At 38.2% G+C, this 23,671-nt stretch overlaps 1 protein-coding gene across 6 annotated transcripts in view; it reads left to right on the forward strand.

Annotated features, from left to right (window-relative positions):
• The window catches only part of ERC1 (ELKS/RAB6-interacting/CAST family member 1), a 307,518-nt gene that overhangs the window by 1,976 nt on the left and 281,871 nt on the right, over positions 1 to 23,671 (forward strand). For all 6 annotated transcript variants that reach the window (XM_035550781.2, XM_035550783.2, XM_035550786.2 and 3 more), the window contains exon 2: positions 7,758 to 8,591. In XM_035550781.2, coding sequence (XP_035406674.1) covers positions 7,923 to 8,591 — 669 coding nt within the window. In that variant the 5' untranslated portion in view covers positions 7,758 to 7,922. The remainder of the gene's footprint in view (positions 1 to 7,757; positions 8,592 to 23,671) is intronic.

The following is a 23,671-nucleotide window of genomic DNA, read 5'->3' on the forward strand; positions in this document are numbered from 1 at the left end:
GAGTAACTGTGTCACCCCGTGGGCTGTTGTATAGCAGCAATAGACCAAGAGAGCCTAGAAAATCCAGTGTTGATTTAAGAAAAGTGATGTTTCCGAAGAGAAACATCTAGAGATGTTAAGAGAAAGATCCAGAGAAGCTGTGGCTGCCCCATCCCTGGAGGTGTTCAAGGCCAGGATGGATGGGGCCTTGGTCAACCTGATCTAGTGGGTGGTGTCCCTGCCCGTGGCAGTGGGTTGGAACCAGATGGTCTTTAAGGTCCCATTCTGTGGTTCTAATTCTGTAGAAGGAGCACGCTTTGCGCTGATGTTACCTGTGGAGAGCCTAGGCTAGCTGTCTATGCAGATTCAGCAGTGCTTCTAGGTACTTCTGGGTTTTCAAAGCATCTCTATCACTTTCAGGGTTGTTTCTTGCTGATTTCAGTACTGGGAAGTTGGCTGTTAGTTGCGTGCCACCTTGGAGGAAAAAGAGAAACAGCCATGTGTACTACAAGTGCACAGTATTTATTGATGGTACACTGAAAATCAGGCTACAACCTCTTCAGCTGTACACAGCAAATCCATGTCTACAGGTCTCTAACCTCCTAGGTAATTGAAGAGTGAGAATTATTTTAATTGGGGCTGTTTCATCACTAGTAAGTTTACATGCACGCTCTGACTTCTGTTGCTTCTTGTCTTAGTGTCTTTTTTTTTTTTTTTAAAAAAAAAAGGCATACCAAATTTTGTTGGTTTTGTCTCATACTTACTTTAAATTTAGGGACTTAGCTCCCATTCATTGCCCAGCACAAATCCCGATGTGCCTGTGGACCTGTGAAAGCATATCAGTGTTAAGAAGGTAGGGCTGGGAGGGACCATCGGGTCCATTCTCTGGTGAACCCAGACAAGAACCCGCAACTGAGGCCGATTCACGGTGTGTGATGGTATCTGCACCATGTGCCAAACACCTTGTAACAAATTTGATGCCGCTAGTGAAAGACAAAACTGAAGGAGTGAATAGGTGCTTGAACAGTGTCCAAGAGTTCTGCTGTACCTGTGAAACCTTTAAGCGTGGTGTCCAGATAGTCTTAAGAACTATCTGCCCCGCTCTCCTGTGGAAGACAGAAAAATTTTTACTGGTGCACAGCTACCTGACAAGGGGGAGGAATTTGCTTGTGCAGGCAAATGTAGTGACAGGTTAACTCTTAGTTTGTTGTGAGCAGAACCACCTTAGTCTGAAAAATGAGATAAGGCCTTTAGAAATATCAGTCGTACCTTGTGTTCCCTCACTAGTTGAGGCTGACCTCAAGAGCTGTAAGAAAAAATGCTTATAAGCAAGTGGTGTATCACAGAGTATGTAAATAGGAGTGAACGAAGCTGTAGCTGAAATATGTGCATCTTTGTAATAATAGTGAGCTTTTTCTTTTTGTGCTCTCAGTTTTTAGGAAGGAAGATGTAAAGGAATGAGGCTGTGATGGTGAAAACGTACCCTTTGTGCCTTTATCATTTCCAATAATAATTGGAATTATAAGCAGCAAAACCTGATATCAATTGAAATTGCTTTTGCAGAGAAGCTGCTGTAAAGTAGGGCATGTTCTGTCGTCCTAGTCATGTCCTTCTTGCGGAGCAAGTAGATCTCATGAAAGGAAATGTATGCTTAGGAGGTAGAACTTCACTAGCAAGCCAGTGAATTGTTCTGGTTTGTATTCGGTGTGTTCTGGATGTAATACCTTGAAAGCGTGGAAGAGAAGAATGGGAAACAGAACAGTATCTACAAAGGACAGATAATCAAGATGTTTCCATGTTATGCGGTGATTTAAAGTGCATGCGTACCATTTATGCTAACCTTCCCAATTCAGAAAATGTGTAACAGGAGTGTCAGTTAGGTTTAGCAACAAAACACGCCTTTAATACGTGGCTGCTGGGATTTTCCTTAGAATGTTAGGGTCGGAGTTCATGGATGTCTGCCTTTTACAGAACATGATTTTCAAAATGTCAAAGCCACGTTCTCAGTGATTTTTGAGATTCTTTTTTTTAGGAAGATTTCTCTGTCTACATATGCGAGGGAGAACACATCAATTTACATTTTCTTATGTTCATTGAAGCAGAATAAGGGCACCATGACTTTCAGTCAACTCAGCAGATGTTCAAGTAGGTGAACTCAAAAAAAAAAAAAGAAAACACACAACACACTAAAAAGGCTTGGACATAAACAGATGTTGGTGCTTTGGCATCTATTCATACACATCCAGGAATGAGAATCAATCGTAATATGAAGAGTAACTTTTCTGTCGTCCTTCTGTCTTAGTTTTGTTAATCTCCCTTGCTTTCTTGCAGCCAAGGCAGCGAGGATAAAAGTATTTTGACATGGATAAACAACCCTGAATTCCACGGGTTCAGTGCCTTGTATCCAGCATTGGCTGGCTTGCAAACAATTTCCAAGATAACTTTCTTCTGCCCTTTTACTGTGTAGTAGTCACTAATTTGCTATGAAAACTGGCAAGCTTTCTTACTTTGCAAATCTAAAAGTCAAACTTAAAGGACAGATAAACCTAATAACTTCCAAGCCTAGAAGTCAAACTGGAAGATAAATATCATTTATCTTCATTCTTTATAAAAAGTGCATACCCCGGCTTTTGTAGTTTGGGGCGCACACCAGAAAGTAACAGGAAAGTGCAGGTCCTACTGCATATCTTGATTAACTGTGAGGGTATTAATTGTGAAAAATCGATACCTTTGTTAATGAAGTCCAGTGTGTCTGCCTCACTACATTGTCAGATTCAGACCACCCTTGGAAAGGCTGACTTCTTTGTTGCTGTAGTAGAACTGACATACAAAGCTCTCCTTCTGCAAACAGGGAATGAACAGGCAAGCTCATTCTTCTGGAAGCTGAGTATGTGACTGATGGGAGACATTGGAGGCATCACTGTGCTGTAAGATGGGTTTTCCTGCCTCATTCACTGTTGGTCCCTGAGTATCGGGCAGTGATGCTCTTACAGAGCTGGCTCTGTACGTGTTTTTGTCCATCAGCATGTGGCAGTCCTGAATGGAAACTGCAGCAAACCAGTTCTGAGGAAGCATTACCTACTGAAGGCTGCAAAGGTTATCCTTAAAGTCTTTTTGTTTTAGCGAATGTAAGCAGGGATATTCCTACACTTCTGCAATACATTTTTCTGTATTTGGTTTGCTTCCTTACCTAAAAGTAGTTACTGTGTTATTACTGTTTTTCCTGGAGATCTGGGAGTTGGGAAGGAGCGTGAGAGGCTTTATATATTTATAAGAAAGATTCTCTGGAGATTGACAAAACTGAAGCACCATTAACAGAGGTTTTCTGATAGGTGTAGCCAGGAATGTCTGCTTTCCGAGCCATTGGTTCACATCCGATGCTAGAAATAGGGGCTGAGTGTGACAGTGTTGGTAAATGCGTCTCATTTTGTTGGGTTCTTTATCCTGAAGCTGATATTAATCTGGTCCCTCCAGAAATTCTTACACTTCTAGAATGCCTGAATAAGCCCTTTTGTTGAAAACCACTACATCTTTTCACAAGACTAGCGTACCTGTTCATGCCTTCCCTCACTTTGTAACTGCCGCACACATACATTTCCGTGAAGCTGTGCAGATTCGGTTTGCCTGCTCTTTCAGCATGCTGGCTTCTGGGGCAGTAGGTAGGTAACCACTTGTACTGATGCATGGCTCTGGATATTGAGAGACTTCTTGGAGTAGTAGCTGCTTTGCTGTTTTGAAGGAGACTCGATCCTCTGCTGCTTTTCACTGGGCGTAACTGGGCTCTGTTAATGAAATTGATTCATTTTAGTTGCCATGAGTTACACTGTAGTACGTTTAAATGTTTGTCAGACTATACGCTTTTTTTTTTTTTTTTTTTTTTTTTACCGTTCTTGGTGTTCATCTCGTTCATGATCACAAGATGGCATTTACAACTAATACCTAAAGCAGGTTGATTGCATGTCTCTGTACTGGCAAAGCTGCTATGCCGATCTCTAGATACCTGTATGGTGTTTTTGGCTTGACTGATGTTAATTTTTTAGGATTATTTTTAATTAGCTTGCAGATATGATACCCTTTGGAAGCTTTTGTTCACTGAATGAAGAGTGAACAAAAGAGTTTTGTTTCATAGCTGTGAAAGTATGCATCGTACCTTGAGGGGAAAAATGGTTTAGCACTGACCTCAGCATTTTGTTATTATTTTTTTAAATGCTTTCAGCTCATAATCTTGCTTTTTAATCATAGGTGAGGCTTCCTGTGTTGACAGAAAAGACTGAAAATTTTTAAAACCAACAGGGGAATTTACAAAGCATTCATGTCACAGTTCAACAGTGTTCCTTGTGGTTTTGACCACCCTGTAAGGTTAAGGGATGATCTATCTGCAAGTAAACCTCGAGTCACAGAGGAAAAAAGAAAGTGCTGCATCTTGGATTAATGAAAGATCAGAGGCCCTACTTCTGAGACTCCTAATAAAATGCTAGTGTGGGTCAGAATATTGAAAAACTAACTTTTCTGGTTATGGTGCTTTCTGAAGTCTTCCATGCTTGTATTACTGGAAGAGATCTATAACTTTCTTCTTCCTGATCAATTGCTATTGCAAATGAGAGGAGGCATTTCTGTCGTTTCCTTCACTTTGCTGTTTCCAGGGTGAGAGATGTTCTTGCTAGTGTGATTTCTGTTAACTACTTCTGCTTCTGGATTCCTAATAGCAGTAAAATGAAATGGCCAGCGATGAATGCTACTAGAAAAAAAATAAATCTAAAAAGAGGAATTGAGATGATTTATCTTGTAATGTGATTTTTTTTTCCTGAACCACGACAAGTTTCTGTGTTAGTGAAAATACTGGAACATGATTGGAAAGGTGTATTTAGTTAGTATTTGGAATAGTCACAAATTTCAAGTGTAAGAATTATATAATGAAAGTTCTTACTCCGAGAGAAGTAGTGGTGGGTTAGATTTTCTTGTTTCCAAAGACCTTTTTTTGGTTGGTTATTTTTGTTTGTTTGTTCGTTTTGAAATGTGAGTGCACTGTAATGTACAGAATTGATGTCTTTCTCTGAGTGTCACATGTGCCCACTCTGAGTCCTGTCTGTACATCTGATGATGTTCTAAGTCAGTAGCAAATTCTAGCAGTTGCTATTCATAGATTGAATTCCTTAATTTATTGTTATTATTTTTGGACTAATAGAGAGGATGCCTGCCTGTGAAAAAGGGGTAGGAGATGAGCTAGTATAGAACTGGTGTTTTCAGCTGTGCTGGAAGAGGATTAATCTGCTGCCTGCTGTGTCGGAACATCACCGCGAAACCGTGCCTTGTGTGCGACCAGCTCTGTTCAACTGCGTGGGAAGTGACTTTCCTGCCAAGGACACTAGTCACTTTCATTCATTCAAAAGCTATGAATAGTTTGACAAAATATTACCTAAAGTAAAGAGAGTAATTCCATGAGTTTAAACTTTTTTTTTTCCCCTTTTCCCTTTTTGGGGGTGATTTAGAGCATTTCTAAGGAGTTAAATCTTTTGCATGCTTCTTGCGTGTTGTTAAGCACTTACTCGGTGATGCTTCTGCATGCCTCAGTAACGTACTGGTAGCAACATTTAAACTTCATGTTTTTGGAGGGGAGAGTGCTTTAGCTAAAACTTATGAAATAAAACATTTTTGGTTTGGGCAGAAACATTTAAAGCTGTTTAAGTGGATGAGTTCACAGTGATTTACAGTGGTGAGTTTCTAGCAAATTAAGGACTGTGGATTAATTTTTGTGAGAATCTTTATAAAGACAAGCTCTCAGATGAACGTAATTTCTGTAGTGTCAAAGAAATATCTAACTTGTTTTGAGTGCTCAGTGGTTGCTATTGCAGCATTTTTAGCATTCAGATGTCTCAAACACTGAGATTAGTCTGAACTAGCTTTTCTGTTTGGAAAAAGTGTTTTCTTTCCAGATCTGGGGCACAGTGTCTTGATTATTGAAGTTACTCCAGTGTAACAAAGTCGGCACTGTTTCGTAGTTTGTATTTCTGTACCGTTTTGCATAAGGATACCTGGCTGAAGTATAAGAAACTTCCTATCTGTAACTTGTTTTTAAAAAACAAAGAACTTCAATTATTAGTGCCACTGGCTATCTTTCCATGGCCTCTTTTACTTTACATATGCTTAAAATGTGTGTGCTTAAAATGCTCCATAGCAATGTTGTTGCTAGACTGAGCAGAGTAGCTATGGTTGTCACTTATTTAAAAAAAAAAAAAAAAAAAAAAAAAGTGAGCACTTGAACTTCTTGAGCACTGCTCATGAAGCACAGTAGCAGCTACACAATAAGCTTTGTGAAATTACTCATGCTGTTGTATTTTCCATGAAATAGCGTGTAAATGGAGCTGTTCTACTCTGATCTTGTTTTGTGATTTAAAACTCCATGTTTAAACAGTTTCTTGCATTGTGTTCCTGTAGTGACTCTTTTCTGAGAGCAAGAATCATGTGTCTTTTCTTCATCAGACTTCTACCTCCCCCTTGTTTTCTACCCTCATCCAGTACTTTTCAAATATTTTTTAATGTTTTCAACCCTCCTCTACCTTCCCCTCACACTCCCCAAGTTCTACATTTTTTTGTAAGTGTACTCTTCTCTTAACTGTAATATTTTGTCTGCTTGCCCAACACACAAACATGCCCTCAGCAATAGGAGCTGCAAATATTGATTGATTCCTAATATCTGGCAAACCGAACTTCCTAGCAGAAGGTGAGGCTGGATGAAAGCCAGTGTGAAAGGAGAGATGTTACAATATATATGGTGACTTTGGACACCACTAGGTCATCTTTCATCAAATGGGGAGAGATCAGACCAGAAATCTTTCAGTCTTGTTTTATTTTTGATTTTAATTGAGCCCAACAGTGACTTGAAATAGTTTTTACTGGAAAAATAAATTAAAAAAAAAAGTGGGAACTGGGTAGTGGTGGGAATAGTCCTACAGTGCTGTAGCTCAGTCGTGAGAGTAGATTTCATCCCTGTTTCTTGCCCTTGTGATAGATCTTGACTATCTGTGGTGTCAGCCCAGTGCCTGTGCCAAAGAGGTACTTGCTAGCACACTTACAGAATGGCAAAATATGCATAAAATACGGAATTTTGCTGTATGTCCATATTTAAAATAACAGGGAGGGGGAAATACAGCATGGTGTTGTCGTACTGTTCTATTTTTGGAGAGGTCCCTGCTGTTGGAATGATAGCATTTAATAGAATTAATCAGAGCTGATAAATGAGAAGTATATTTTGATTAAAATATTTATTTAACCTGAACAAAGGTTTAAGTCTTGTTTAGAGAACAAGTAAGAGATTGGAACGATTTTTCAGTGTAGGTACGCGCTAGATTTAGAAACTGTCCTACAGGAGCTAGCAGCGCTTGAAAGAAAAAATACAACTGAATGAGGTTTAAATTTTGGTTAAGTCTCTTTTACTCAGAAAAGTAACAGGTAAAGGATAAGGGTGAGTTAGAAACAGTGGGGAAAAAAAGTTACTCAACATTTGTAGAGTTCAGATCATGATCAACAAAATTATGGCTTGAAAACTGATGAGGTTTTCATTCTCTTTACCTTTATAACATGACAACAGAAAAACAAGAATAGAAGTTCCTTTTTGAGTTCAACTGTTAGGGTTGAAATAAAAGATCACTTTTATTGCTGGTGGGAATTAAAAGGATGCTGGAGGAATACAGTGGTAGTAGAATATGCTCTTATTCTAACATGGGATGAAATATTTTCTGATAAACTGGATCTTTAATATGTTCTTTTTCTTGGCACAGATATGGTCCTGAACATCGTGAGCATGTGACTCCAAAGATGGACAAATGGATCTTTTATAAGTTGTGATTGGCCTTAAGCTGACTTAAAACCACTGAAGAACTTCGTAGGACTTCTCTCATCCCAGATTTATGCCTGTCTAACTGCCTCACACCACCAGCTTAATCATGTATGGAAGTGCTCGGTCAGTTGGCAAGGTTGAGGCAAGCAACCAGAGCCCAGGGCGTTCACCAAGGCTGCCACGGTCACCACGCTTGGGCCATCGTCGAACCAACAGCACAGGAGGCAGTTCTGGGAGTAGTACTGGGGGCGGCAGTGGGAAAACCCTTTCTATGGAAAATATCCAGTCCTTAAACGCTGCCTATGCTACATCTGGCCCTATGTATCTAAGTGACCATGAGAATGTGGGTGCAGACACCCCGAAAAGCACCATGACTTTGGGCCGATCTGGGGGGCGGCTGCCTTACGGTGTTAGGATGACTGCAATGGGTAGCAGCCCTAACATTGCCAGTAGTGGAGTTGCCAGCGATACTATTGCATTTGGAGAGCACCATCTCCCTCCAGTGAGTATGGCATCCACCGTGCCTCACTCACTGCGCCAGGCTAGGGATAACACAATAATGGATCTGCAGACACAACTCAAAGAAGTATTAAGGGAAAATGATCTGCTTCGCAAGGATGTGGAGGTGAAAGAGAGCAAGCTGAGTTCTTCCATGAACAGTATCAAGACCTTCTGGAGTCCTGAGCTAAAAAAAGAGAGAGCTCTGAGGAAAGATGAAGCTTCAAAAATCACCATTTGGAAGGAACAGTATAGAGTTTTGCAAGAAGAAAACCAGGTTTGTTATCTAATGTCACTGTTGTGTTAGTGCAGTAGCATGATTTAAATGAGTTTAATAAGCTTGCATGTCACACAGACAGCTAAATTATTTTGGTGCTTCTCCCAGGCAATTGGTATGATTAAAATGTTTTCAAGTTGCAAGCCTCTTTTTAAATGTTTCTTGTCAGACTTGCAAGCTTCCTCTTCAGTGCTCGTTTCTGCTTCTTGTGTTTTTTCTTTGTTTATCGTCTTCTTCTCTGGGTTTGATGCTAACCACTCGCTTTCCCTTTGGAAGTAATTTAACCTGCTCATAATCATTTCTGTAGTGCTTACCTCATGAAGCATTCTCTGAGAGGCAGAATGTACTAACTGCTGACCCCAAATGCAACGGAATGGTGCTGAATGTTGACATACTGCCAGTAAAACAAACTTCACATGACACTGGTCTTAATTTAGATCTCTAGTTAAAACCTACAGTCCCACAGCTTTCACAAATACATAAACTGCGTTCTTGGCTACATTTAAGTAGTACTGTTTAATACCTGTTCATCTTTTGTCATAAGCAGTGCATATCTTGTTATGCAACTGTCATAAAGTACTCTACAGTTTCTTTTTTGTAGTGGTCTGGCTAGTTAGAGAATAGGCAGAAGAACAGAGAATCTTGGGCGTCTTTTGTCTTGTCTGTCTTACAAGCATCTCTAGATTAAAATAAACCCAAGATGTTGGTTAAAATTGAGGTCTCTTTGTAGTCGACTCTGCGTACAGTAAGTTTTTTCGGTTTTCTCATCTAGACCTTTTTGCTAGCTTAATCCTGAAGTAGCTACTGGTATACTCCTGTTTAGTTGTTTGTGGCCAAACAGTAAGAAACCTCACCACCCTCATGGAAAACAGGCCCGGTGTCCAGTTCTGAAAGTTTCCCTGAAATGCATGTCAGCCCTCACCATGGAAAAATTACTTTCCCTTTTTTTAAAGTTTTTAAAGTATCCAAGAAGGTTTAATGAAATGGCCTCTGTAATTCAAGCATGGTCATGCTTTTGAAGCTGTTTAGGTATATTTACTATTTTAGGCAGTGCTTTTTTTGGTTTTGCTTGGGAAGATGAAAGGGAGAAGGAAAGTGCTGGAGGAAAAAAATAGTACTGGTAGTACTTGACATGTTACACTATACTTTCAGGTGACCTGTGACTTAAATAGTAGATTCATTTTGGTTAGTGATAATCTGCTGCACTGAAACTCTCTTGACTCTTCACTTTTTAAAAAACTTAATTGAATATAGTAAGTTGCTTTTTCTGAGTTAGCATGAAACAATTTAATGAATTTATGCATTTATAACTATTCTTACTGAATGATAGTACCACAGCGTGGTATTTGTTAATATGTGTGATATTTTCTATTCATTTTTGTGTCTTGTTGGAGAAAACCTAAAGTTAAATAATTTTCTTACAGAAGTATTTTCTTAGGAGTAGCCCAGTGAAGATTTCAGTTATACTGGTTGTTGTGGTTTAAACTGGTAAGTAGTTAAGTGCCAAACAGATGTTTGCTCACTCCCCCCCCAGTGGGATGGGGGAAGAATTGAAAAGGGTGAAAGTGAAAGCGTGAGAACTTGTGCGTTGAGATGGACAGTTTAAGAAGAAAGCAAAAAAAAAAAAAAAGAAGAAAAAGAAAAACACAAAACAAACCAACAAACACACAAAGAAAAGAAACAACAGCAACAAAAAAGTGACGCAAAATGCATTTGTTCAACACCAGCCAACTGATGCCCAGCCAGTCCCTGAGCAACAGCAGTCCCCCCAGCCAATTCTTCCCAGTTTTACTGCTGATCATGATGCCACGTGGCACAGGACATCCCTTTGGCCAGCTGGGGTCAGCTGTCCTGGCTGCCTCCCCCCCCAGCTCCAGCTGCATCCCCAATCTCCTTGCTGGCAGGGCAGCATGAGAAGCTGAGAAGTCCTTGGCTTGATGTAAGCGCTGCTCTGCAACAGCTAAAACACCCATATGTTATCAACATTATTCTCATCCTAAATCCAAACACAGCACCATACCAGCTACTATAAAGAAAATTAACTCTATCCCAGCTAAAATCAGGATGCTGGTGCATCTGTATAATGAAAACATAAAAAAAAACATGAAAACACTCAGCTTTCTGGTGCTGCTTGTATTTCAGCTGCAGGTGGGTATTTAAAGCCCCAAATTCCCTTTTCATGGTTTTAAAGTTCTGTTTTCATGCTGAAGAGAACGTCTTTGAAAGTGACAACATTTTTATCAAATCAGTTTTGACACCTGAGAATGCTTGGAAAATCTGGCAAGAAAAATGAATGTTTGGTTTAGAATGGATTAAGTGGTTACTGAATATGTTTACATTGGAGAACACTGATTTCGCTATCTGAGGGTTTTTTTTTTCTTTCCTTTATCCCCTAATTAAACATTTACAGATATTTTTCCAGGCCGCTGTTCTCTAGGCAATCACTATAATTACTACCACACTGGTAGAATTGTATAACTTTGGTCCAAAAAGAGAAGGGTGCAATTTAAAAGTAAACGGGTATTATTGCAATGAGCTGTAAAAACTAAGAATGCTAATTAATAGATTATAGTTAGCTAACAGTGTGTCCTAATTAAACTCTGAATTCATTATGTCTTCTATAGCCTGTTGGAATTGGTCACTTCAGCCTTTATAAGGAAGATCAGTTTAATAGGATTTACTGTAATTAAACAGACTTGTCTGTTTAGACACTGAACAAGGGATTTCTCTGATCTGTTGGGGACCTGAGAAATCTGTTCATTACCACCCTCTACACTCCCCCAAACAAGTTTAATATATTCCTGCTATATTATCTTTCAGTGTACTTGCAGGAACTATTATTTTAGATCTCTATACCAGTATTTCAGCACATCCCTTTCAATAAAGCCTTTTTGCATGAGCAGGACTTGTGTGGTATATTAAGTTTAGCTAAGGACAAATGCATTGTTTAAAAACTGCCTTGACTCACAGAGCCAGGATGCTGGCTGACTCATGCCATTATCTGATAGTCATCGCAATCTCTTTGCTGTGATCTTGGCTCTTTACTCCTCTCTGCACACTTGATTGTCTCTGATTGGATTTTTTTACTACTGTTCTTGTCACCTCAACTTTGAAAGACTTTGTTGTCTTTTAGTCCTGGAAATTAAAAATGTGAAAACATGAGCTTTGGTTAATTGCTACCTCAGTCTCCCGTGAAACATGCATTGGTGTCTTTGAGTTTTCTTTCCTATTTCTTGTGAACATGTGCAAATAAATGGTGATTATTGGAACAGAACTCCTGAAAAAACTAACAGGGAGATTAAAGAGTATGTTACTTAGCAGGGCTAACTTAGATATAATATTGAAAATGTAATGCACGTGCATCCATGTAGCCCTCACTTGGTTTGAGACTGCTTAAGCCTTGCTTGGTTGAGGTGTTTTCAGCTGTGAGACGGCACAGCTGTATTCATCAGCTACTCTGAGCAAATATTAACAGCTGTGGAGCATAGCATATGCTGAACTTCATTTTCATCCTTTGTTACTGATCTTGAAGAGACAAAGTACTTTCTTTTGGTAAATGGGGAATGTCATTGTCATCTCATTTTGAGGAGCTCAGAACTTAAAATGGAAAATATTCCTGGAGTTAGCAGGTTCTTGGAAAAATACAGTAGTCTGCAGTCTGGTGTGGGTTAGTTATCCAGCTACACTTTACAAGAAGCCAGAAGCAGAGTCCAGATGATTTCTCAAAGGTTAACAAACACATGCATATCCAGGGAGGAGCTGATGGAGCCAATAAACAGGAGCTTGTTTTTGGCATGGTGTTGCTCTCCTCAGCATGATTTCGTAGGAAGTATATTTCTGAGTTGAAAAGTAGTTTTTTTTTCTTTTTTTTTAGTGTGAGTGTGGTTTAAAGGTTACCTGAAAATCTCTTCATTATAAGCCAGAACAGTGAAGGAAAAACAGAGGGTTTTTTGGCACTGTGATAACTTCCCTAAAAACTGGACCGTGATGGACTACGTGGAACTAGGGAGAAAAAAGGAACTCCTTTCAGTTGAAACTTGTATATACCAAGGTCATTGTCCTTAAAAATAACTAGTGCAGTGTGAACTTGATGTCTAGCACCCTGCATTGAAATTAACCACATTGTCTGATCCGTTTGAGGTCTGAGTTATGTTTTGGCTGAAATAGTGCGGTACGGCTGAAAACATCTTTCTGCTTTGATGTATTTTTGTGGTCTTTTTGTGGTTAGAGGCCTTGGATGTCTGAGTGAGAGAGTTTAACCAAGAAAATATGTCTGAAAGGAATTTCACCTGACTTGGGGTAAGCAGTTACAGAATATTCTACTTTATTGAGATGGAAAAGTGTGGCTGGTGTTCTCCAGCAGTCTTCTCCAGATTTTTGTGATCACATCCTCGCAGTCAGAAGTGGTCTCCATTTAACAACCACGTTGAATGGGCATCTCACTGTTTAACACAGTCATCCGTAAGTTAGTTTCTTAGGTGCTTTGGGTGCTGCTGTTGTCAGACTGGCTGAACTTCTAAAGAGTAAAATCAGATTCATTCTCCCTCTCCACTGATTTTACTTTTTGTTTTGTTTAGTTATATATTTAAAAAGTTTTGATTTGTTTGTCCTAATACTGTATCTTTCTAATACTAGTACCATTCTTGAGTTGGTTATTAGTTGATAGAAAGCCAGATTTTCTCCCTTCATGGATCTTTAATTGTGCCATATGCAGTTCCATAGCCATTGCTTAAAGTCATTATCTGTATCCCACAACATCACACTTAAATAATTTTGGCAATGACAGATCTGTCATTTCTCTAGAACACTGCTAGCTTTGAGGTTCCCTCTGTCTTTCCTCAGCTGAAACGTGACATTATAACTTAATTCTCTTTTAGAGTAACTCAAAGCTATCTCCTGAAGAGCGCTTAATATGAAGCATTTATGAAGTTGCAGCACTGTGTAGCGCCTTCAGAAATTGTCACTTAATATACTAAGAGATGGCTCTTCTGTGTTCTGCTTCTTTGCAGTTCTATCAGGGAAGAAAAATAAGACATTTTGTGCTTATCAAAGTTCCCTTTGATTCTCCCATGTTTCTTAATAAGCTAAAACCATCTTTGAGTTGCTTTTAACTTTAGCATAGGCTGAACAGCTGGTCCCTACTTGATTAATTAAAAAAAACAAGGGGAACACTACCAACTTAAAAGCAGCTTTTAATAAAGTAGGTGGCATCAGTTGAACTTCTTTAGTAGTTTACCTGTGCTTTTTGCAGTTAAGCTAGCAGAGGGATTACTTGATTACTCTGCTATTTAAAATTCTTTGTCTGCTGTGTAGTGAGGCTGTTCAGCTCCCTAACTGGGGTTGGGGCATATTGTTCCACCATTCAGTATGTATATTTTTGAAAAGTCATGTCTGAATTACTAGATTTCTCTAGAAATTGTTGGTTTTTTTTTGCCATTATCTTAATTCTGGTATTGGGGTTGTTTTCCCTTAATGTTTTTCCCCTAAAGTGTTCGTTCTTTATCTAAAGTATGTGGTATGTATCTTGAAACTGTGTCAGGCTCAGGTTTGGAACAGATCGAGCTTCCTGCTAGTCACTCGGTGAGCAGCTGAACAGTGAGAGCTGATAGCAGTAGTGCAGAGAGATTCCTGCGTTACTGTTCATTTTAGTAGAGGTCTTGTACTGCTCTTAGAGCTTTCTAATACTAAATCTAGTATTCTCGTGTGTCTGTCTTTTTCTGTGTGGTATTGATTTAAGTAGAAAGTAGAGGAGCACTTCTGATGGAACTGCCAGTCCATGGAAAAAGGGTTGAAGCGCTACCAATTGTACATATGCCAGTCTTCATGTATGCCTTCCAGGCCAAAAATTGAAATTGAGCAGCTTTTTTTCTTTTTTTCCCCCCAATCTGGTGATTTTAGAAAGTCTTATAGACTTGAAGGTGGCCCACAGTAGAGTGGGCCACCATCCCTAAGCTCATAGTTGGAAGGAATACTTTTTTTTAAGCACAGTAGGTACCTGAGATCTTGTTAACTGTCTATGTAATGCTTGAGCCATTGGTAAGACAGAAGCTTTATGTATTTAGGGTAAATACATTTCTCTATATATGATAGTCTCGGATAAAGGCTAGAGAGCAAAAGAGTTTAGAAGTGATATTTCTGTACTCAGAAAGCAATTACTGTGTTGGATAAGTTATCAAAGGTAGTAGTAATCTCTGGTGATTTGAGCTTCTTGACAAAAATCAAATTACAATGGCACGTCAGCAGGTATGCATAGCTATTTTGTACTACAGATTTGTTTTTTTGTACATTGATAGTACTTTGTATTTTTTTTTCTGTATTATTTTGGCATAATCTAATGAACAAAGGCAAGAATTCTGGATGCAGAGGGTCATAACTGTACCTCAGTTTTTTTTCCTGAAGATAATTTACACCTTGAAAAGAAAGTCTTTTCAGCCAAAATTTGTTTCATAACCCACAAGATACACATAACTGTCTTTAGACAGTATTTGCAGATTTATATTTGGCCCTCTTGGAAAGACCATAGTCACCTTTTGTAGTGAACAAAATCCAAAGAAAAGTATGGTTAGTATCATTCTGTGTTGATGTGAGTTAATCTGATTGACCTGCCTAGTGGTTGCAATAGTACCTTAGACTGCAAAGTGGAAGTAGTTTCTCTGTGCATTAACAGCTTTGCAACTCAGTCATGCCCTGTTGTGTTGTCCTGTATGGTCACCTTTGCTTCCAAAGAATACTTAGTTTGTTTTCCTTTATTTATCCTAAGGGAATGATAGTATTTCTTTTCAAGCCTTGGATTAAACACCAAAAACTTTTGCCCTGATTGACAGAAACTGAAGCACACCAGTATAAATAATCGTTTGCAGCTGCAGAGTTGGTGTTTACATTTAAATCATAAAGAAAAGAAATAATATATGGAAAGATTCATTAGCAATATCTAGATCAATACTTGAAGAATTTTAATGAGAATTGAATTTTTTCAGTTGAACTCCATTAAGAAAGTCATTTTATGGATTCACCCTTGGAAGAGACTGGATTCTTTTAAAATAAATAAATTAAAAGCATAAAATACTCTTCCTATTGCACGTGTGCTAATTGAAATTAGCTTAATCAGATGCCAAAATACTGGCACAGAACACCTATTAAGAGTTCTTCCAGTGATCGTTGCATCAGAAATTAGAGAAGTTCAACTTCTAGCAGTGTATAACAGCTACTGGAATAAATACCATGTGATTGGCTTCTTCAGTTTAATTTCAGCAACTTCATTTGTAAACTGGAATGCTAAGTAATATACTATCATCGGTAAACCTAAGTTTTTGATGGTTGTGCTAAAAATTCCTACTTGCTTATATATAAGCTTTTAAAAAAATGATATATGTATCATTACTATTTCCTATTGTTTTTAAATGGCTTAAATGTGTGCACATTGGTCTTCTTTCGCTTTTCTCTGAGTAGGGACTGCTGGTCAATCCTTTTGAAACAGAGGGAAATGGTAGAGTCCTTGCTGTTTTATGCTGCCTGCATCTCCTGTGTGGATTGCTTTTAAGATCTAATGATTCTTGTCAGTGTCTTGGAAAATAAATACTGTAAGTCAGCAAGGGTGAGAAACTGTTCAGAGGCATTTAGATTCTTCCAGGATTTGATTCCACAAAATCAAAAGCGATTTAAAAGCAATATATAGTTTCCCAGTGATCTCAGGCAGTCCATTGCAAGCATGCAAGGTAAGACTAGTTCACGGGGGTGAAGACTTTTCTGGTCTCATGCATAATACAAGAAAAACATGCTTTTTCTTGAGGGAGGGAGAAAGGGATGGAGGTCAGCTGTCCAACAGAAAGATCTTCTTCAATGCTTTGCAAATAAGCAGAGAAGTTACAATAAATTTTATTTTTCTAAGACAGTGCTTTGTTAACATCTTCTGCTGTGTACCTGCATTGTTTTGAGGTTCTACAGTGTGTTGCTATCCATTTCTTCTACAGGGCAGCCCTTTACTGCTTCTTGCCTTCTATTTTTACCCCTTGCATCCCTACCCCATTTGGCTGAGGAGAGAAGCAGGGAGACGGTCTAAGGTTTGGAAAAAACAAGCAAGTAATGAACGGTAGTTCAAGATTAACTAAGTCTCATTGGTATCTGTATCAGAGCTAAATATGGTTGTTTTTTTCCTGGCCAATAAATACTTCATGTTCTTAAGAGCAGCACTATCAAGGAGTAGGCACTTCACTAAATACTCCTTTGCCATCTAAGCATTTCACAGACACAAGATTTCTACATGGATTCCCTCACAGATTTCTACATGAGGAAGCAGTGACTGACATTAAGTTTATGGGGTTTTGATCCTTGTCGGATACTAGCTACTTGGTGACTTTTGAGATGGTCCTCTAGTTAGGTGCAGGTATGGATTCCAAAGAATAAGGGGTCATGTATTTCTTCTGATCGCTTTGGTTGCTTTTTCCTGGCCATTAAGCCAAGGCAGCACCTGAACTGCCACCATTCAGAGGTGAAAATCTTTTTTTCTTCAGGTACTGTGTACAGGTTCTGATTCTTCAATAGCTGATTGCTCCTGGCATTTAAGATGGGAGCGAGGAGAGTACTGGGAAGCAAGTCCTACATTCTCTATTGTGGTACAGTGAGCCTTATGTACCCTTTTCCTTTACAGGAGTCTTGAGTAATGGTCTGTTTTGTTTGTTTGTTTGTTTTTTCCCAGTGGAATTGTGCCCCAAATTGCAGATGCTTATTTCTGACTGAGGGGAGAGAAAAGCTTTTAAAACAAACGTTTGTGTAGTAGCATGTTGTCTGTGAGGACCTGTAATGTCCTCACGTGTTCATCTTGGCTTAACAAGTCCTGATACTGAAGGTAACCATGTCCCATAGCAGATCACCCTTGTCACTATGAGAAAACAAAGCATATATATGTGTGTGTGTATATATTATATATATAAGCATAATTATATATGTAATTATATATATTACCATTGGCCTAATTAATTATGTCTTCTACAGTATAACTGGATATCAGTTCTCAGATGAACAGAAATAAACTATGAAGCAACAAAAGCAACTAGAGAAAAACAGAGCTTTCCTCACCAGTGAGACAAGATATCCACATGGCCTGTTCCAGCATGCAGTCTTAGTTATAAGCCTCCATGAGGTTTATTCTTCTGACTACATCTTTTTTGAGAAGTTGAAGTGTTAAATACTAAATGCTTGATTTGCTAAAGGATTTGGAGCACTGTGCCAAAGCTTTACTGGAACTTTACTTAAGCTTTTACTGGAAATGTTAGAAGTGTCAGAAGTAACAGAGCTAAGAAACTCCAACGTGCTATGAAAATAAAGTTTTATTTGTAGATGATGCCGATGTTCTGTAATCAATTCATGCCTTAGAACGGATCTAAAGAAGCAGTAGGTTGATGACAGACATTGTCTTTAAGAGAGGTCATACTTCTGCAACCTAGGCTAGATCCTTTCAGCTTCCCTGTGGGGAGCTAGATTTTATGGTTGAAGGTTTCTATATAATGCTGAAACTGAATAATTTCTTGCAAGTGGGGTACAAAATGAAAGTATTTTTCCTCCTTTTCAAGAGCCAGAAGGTGCATCTTATGCACACAAATGGAAGGGGACTTGGATTTGTTTTCCTTTTATACAGAAGAAAAAGGGGGGTTTTATTTGCATTGTAGGTATAGGTCATGATTCGCTCCTTTCTCTTTTAAGGCTAAGGTTTGTTTTATGGAAGGCTTGTGGGACACAGTTTTTTGTCTGATCCACAAGAAATCCCTCAGTTCATAGTAAGACTTAACTATGGGTCTGGCTTTTACATTGACTAGAAATGTATATATGAAGTTCCTTAAAATGGTTTTGGCAAGTGGTTTCAGTGTTTGCTGGATAATAGAAACAAATCCATGCAGAGGATGACGAAAGGATTAGGATTAACTGAAATGATAAACCCCAGAAGAATCCTAGAAAAAGGAAGTGGGAGCAAATAAGAACAGCATTATAGTAAAAGCTTTTAATTAGGTAATTATTAGAAAATGCTATGCCCTGCACCGGAGTGTTAGGAAGCAACTGGCTTATCTCCTTCATTTGACTAAATGTGGAGAATCATACTGTACAGTGACTCATTATTTGTCCCCGTTGAGTTTAAGAAACTTCGCTGTGTTTACCGTGTAGAGCACAGTAATAGATTAGAGCATAAAATCAAGACTTCAGTGCTTTTCTGATAGTTCTGCTCAGTGATCCTGATGAAGAAGGAGAGAACAACTCTGGGAGAGGGCATAAGTAAAAAAAATCTAGATAATTCTTTAATTTGACCAAGCATGGCAATCTTTGTGTGTTCTACGTCAGGGTAACAAATACATGTGCATATCTGAAAACTTTCTTTTGTATGCGTTAAAATCAACGGATGTAGATGTTTCTGGAGGTTAACGCTATCCAGATTAATGTATTAATGGGAACCCACAGGATCTGCTAATTTTTGAGGATTGTGAAATTTCTCAGTCTTTATTGGCCAGTTGAGTAAAATCAAATTATTATTATTATTATCATGCTTTGATTTGGAGGACAATTTTTAAGGCTTTCTCCTTCAGCTGGTATCTGATGGGTCAAGTTTGGCCATATGGTTGTGAGCCTGTTAATGTGTAACCATTTTAATAGATCCCTAAGCCTAGTTACTCAAAGGAGGGAACTTTCTAAGGAAGCATAGATATACTTTCATATTAGAAAGCAAATATTATTCTATATATGTGCAATCAAAAGCATTTCTTGTGAGAGAAGAAAAATGAAACACTCAACCATTTTGTAATCCTCTTTGCAGAGAGCGTTTGGACTTTCTCTGGTCTCATTCATTGTGTGGAAGGTTCCAAGGAATGGAATTATCTTCAGTGCTGTGTTTTGGAGGGAAAAAAAACAACAACACCCTAACCCCTATTTTGCAATAAAATGAGTTGATCCAAACTTTTCTTAACAACAAATTCATGCTGGTTTGAACTAGCAGATGGTTTTGACGCTAAGGAAAATTTTAATAAGTGTGCTTTGGCCATGATTCAAGTTCTGTGCACATATTTGACCAAGAGTTGAAGTGAATGTGGGTACTGCTGTGTGCTCAGGTTATGGTTTGTATGTAATATCAGAGGTGTCTGCTTTTTGCAATTGTGTAACATGCTAGTGAGATCCTACTAGCAGTTCCACGATTATTTCCAGCTCTAATAGCTTATAAAACATTACTCTTACAAAACCTGGCTTTTTTTGCATTATGGTTTTAAATCACTAAATATCTTCACAATTTGACTTTAAAATTGGACTTTGCACCTCACATGTAACATTTGAATGTAGCGGTTGAATGAATTTGATGGTTGTACTGTCATTACATTCTATCTCCCATCCCCCTAGAAAAAAGATTCAAAACCTAACGTTTGCTATTTAAGGAAAGTTCCAAGTGAGCATTTCTATCTAGCAAAAGCTTTTACTTTTTGCTAAGGCTGGGAATGCATTCAAGGCTAGCCTTTTAAAACTGCATGCTTTGTTTTCCCAAAGTGGAATCAATTTAGCGTATAGTTATTCAGAAATGATTCTTCTTCTTTCCATTTGGCTGAATCAGCTCAAATCTGTCTGCCTTTAAGAGGTCTGAGGTCTGTCTCTTTTCTTTGTGAGAATCATCATGAATTCATATTTAGCATCACTTTTTTGTTAATTAACCGTTTATAGTGTTTCATGTCAGACTTCTTTAATCTGAAAAACTGGGAACCTGTGGAAGAAATCATTAATTCACTTCCCTCTACAGTTAATACAGATGTTAATGTTTCCTTGTGAAGTGCTGAATGCTAGACAGTCTTTGAAGGCTGGTCTGGAAAAAGTAGGTCTGTACTTCACTGGTTGAATGTGTTAGCAAGTTATTTGGTGCAGTAACACCTTAACACCTGATTATAGATAAACAGTTGTTGGTGCTAGGACCTCTTCATGTACGCTGCGTGCAGTTTGGCTGTTAAACCTACTGCACGTGTGATTTTATGCTATCCAAAGGGGTGATTCATAGTTCACTTCGTTTCTCCATTAGGGATTGGGATGCATTTGGTATGCATCTCAAGCAGAGCTGCTACTTTAGTTTCCTTTGTTACATACTTAGTTCATGCGCACCAAACCTGTTGTGTGAAACCAATCAACACGTGACAAGTAGGGACTATCTGAGGATCTTTCAGACAGTGCCATTGCTGCAAAATAAAAGGCTGTTGTGGATATAGTCACATTTGTATAATTTCTAATGCTTGAACCTTCAAAGGAACTTAAATACTGATGAAGTTAAGTATTTCAGCGCTCAGGAAGATAAGTGTTATTTCTGTCAGTGAATGCATATTGTAAAATGTTTCCAAACCATTAAATTGGGTTAGATATAATGTGATTATTCAAAATCATGCAGTTAGTGGTTGCTGTAGTTTGAGATATTGGAGAATTTTTGTCCTCAGTGCTAACCATCAAAAAGCAAAATTGCCTCCTTCTTCATAAGGTAATTGGATATATTAAGTGTTGTGAGCTCTTCAGATATGTATTCATAGGAGCTCTACCATATCCTTAGCTAAGGTTTGAAGCAGGACATATTTTCTTTCCTACCTTTTCTTGAATGTGTTGATCTTTATCTGTCCTGCAGAGTTAACATGTATTTCTCTGTAATTGAGCAACTGTAACAGTTAATTTTGTCAATCATGTAAGGGGAGGTATCAATTTTTAGTAGTGCATCAATAACAGGATGGGTCACTGTGCAATACAGACTTGTGTGTAGTTGAAAGAATGAGATGAGATTTTGCTGCTGAACACTGCAATTTTTTTGGACTTCATATCTGATCAGACAGTGAGTGTTTCATGAATAGCAGACTACAAAAATGCAGAAATAACATTTATTCCAGAAAAATGGGTCATATTAACTCTAATATTTTTATATTTTCACCGCTTTTTCATTCCAAGAGGGGATTTTTTTTTTTTTAAGTGAAAATTCTTATTTTATGGACAATATTTCTGCCCTTAATGTCCCCTTCAGATAGATATTTTTTGTTAATTTAACCAATGGAAATCAGAATAGGTAGTGAGATATTTCATAATTAAAAAGGTAGCACGTGACTACTTGAATTTGGTGGCTTATGGTCTTTATTAATCCTAAAGTAACTGGTTGAGGTTCTTCCAGGTGTAACTTATACTATGTGTTCCCTTGTATGATAAGTCGTAAACCAGAAGTACAAGTAATGAGCAATGCTGTATTAGTATTTCTTCAGGTTACAAAGCTGTTATTACTGTCATAAGCTGATTAAATTTCCAGTAGGAAGCTTCTTCCTTTCTAACCTATTCTTAACATGTTCTGAATTAATGTCTGTCACATCATTTTTTTCATCGTTGAAAGGTGATATTAAGCAGTACAACGTTAAGTCATGAGAAGAGGAAACCTATGGAAAACATTAAGCACAAGGCATGAGAGATGTACTGCTAAATGAAGTAAATAGTAATTATTAGCTGCAGCCTCATATGCAATACTTGATAGCTAAAACTGATGGTTTTTTTTTTTCTTTCCAAAGAACTTTATCTCTTGATTTGTGGTCTTTGGGGCTGTTTTCTTGTTTTTTAAATACGTGTCCTTCCTTTTCTCCCTTCAGCATTGGGCTAGCTGTTAGGAGATGAGTAGCGCAATTGCTCTTACATCACTTTTGATACTGGAATCATTTAAATTGCACAAGTTGATTTTTTTGTGCAACAGATTATGCCCTAAGGTGCACACCCATGTGTATCCAAGCTACACATCTAAATGGCCTGCATGGAAACGAGAAGAGCCCTTTTTATCATGGAGATTTTATAATACCTCATGTTCAAGGCACATTTTATATTGACTATGATTTGTACATTTTCTGAATGGCCATTAGTCAGGTCTCCAACAGAAGAGTGTGAGTGTCATAAATTGTAGGGAAATGTTTGACCAATTTGATGATTGACACCTGACAAGAACTCTCTGGGCAAAAAAAAACAACAGAACAAAACGCACACACAAACAAAAGCAAAAAATAGCTGTTGCCTTAATTATATTTTCCCACTGATCTAAGTTTTCTGCTTGTTCTTGATGGATCTTTAATTACCACATGCTGTGGATAATACCAGTGGTTACAATCAATACAATTTTAGTCCCCTAATTAGCACCATTCAGTCTCTGTACCAAATGAAGAACAGTTGGTATTATAATAATGTGAGAACACATTCAACATATGTAGAATAAAGCAGAATTAGCTCAATATGAAGCCATCCAATTAATAGGAAGTCCTGAACTTGGCACATATTTTCAATGTAGTTCTTGGATGGAATTTGCTTTTTAAAGTGCTCTGTTTCCACTATCATTAACCTTATGTAACTTGGCATGGCTGTCCCCTCTTGGTTGTACTGGTTTTATATAGCTTCAGATGAAGTGAGTGTCAGGGAACTGTTCTGGTTGGAGTGATTTGGAAAAAAGGGTTCCTTTTCATCTGAATTTGTTCCTTAAACAACAAGGCTGAAAGAAATAAATTTGAGATATAGCCTTAGAACTATTATGATGTTTTTATTACTGTAAAACATGCTTTGTAATAAACTCTAGAACAAAATAAATCTCACTTATTTCCTACTCAAAATATCTGTTTCCAGACAGCATATGGACAGAAGCAGGAGATCACGATAGAATTTTCCTTTCAGTTTTATAAACTGAGTAAAAATATGCTTCAGTTTCTGAAAAATTACTATTCTTGAGCGAGTATGGAGGAAGGGAATGAAGAATTCTTTCCTGAACTCCTGGATGTGGAACTGAGACATTTATTCAAGAACTCTTAATGTGAAATGCAGTCTAGTCTTGAGCCCGTAGATCGATTACTCAATCTCTTCAACCTTCCCACTTGGCTTCCTACATTCTCCCACAGTATTCAAATAGAGAGATAACACATCTGAACAAAATGTTGCATCTTTCTGTGCTATGCAAGTCTGCTGAGGTACTCTAGAAGATCTACCAGGCCTTTTTGATGAGAGCCTGGGTTCAAGGAGACCTACCAGCAGTGAATTGAATGAGCATTGAGTCAGGGATTACTTGGAAGAACTTGATC

The sequence above is a fragment of the Cygnus atratus genome, chromosome 1, assembly GCF_013377495.2.
Source record: "Cygnus atratus isolate AKBS03 ecotype Queensland, Australia chromosome 1, CAtr_DNAZoo_HiC_assembly, whole genome shotgun sequence".
In the NCBI taxonomy this organism is placed as follows: Eukaryota; Metazoa; Chordata; class Aves; order Anseriformes; family Anatidae; genus Cygnus; species Cygnus atratus.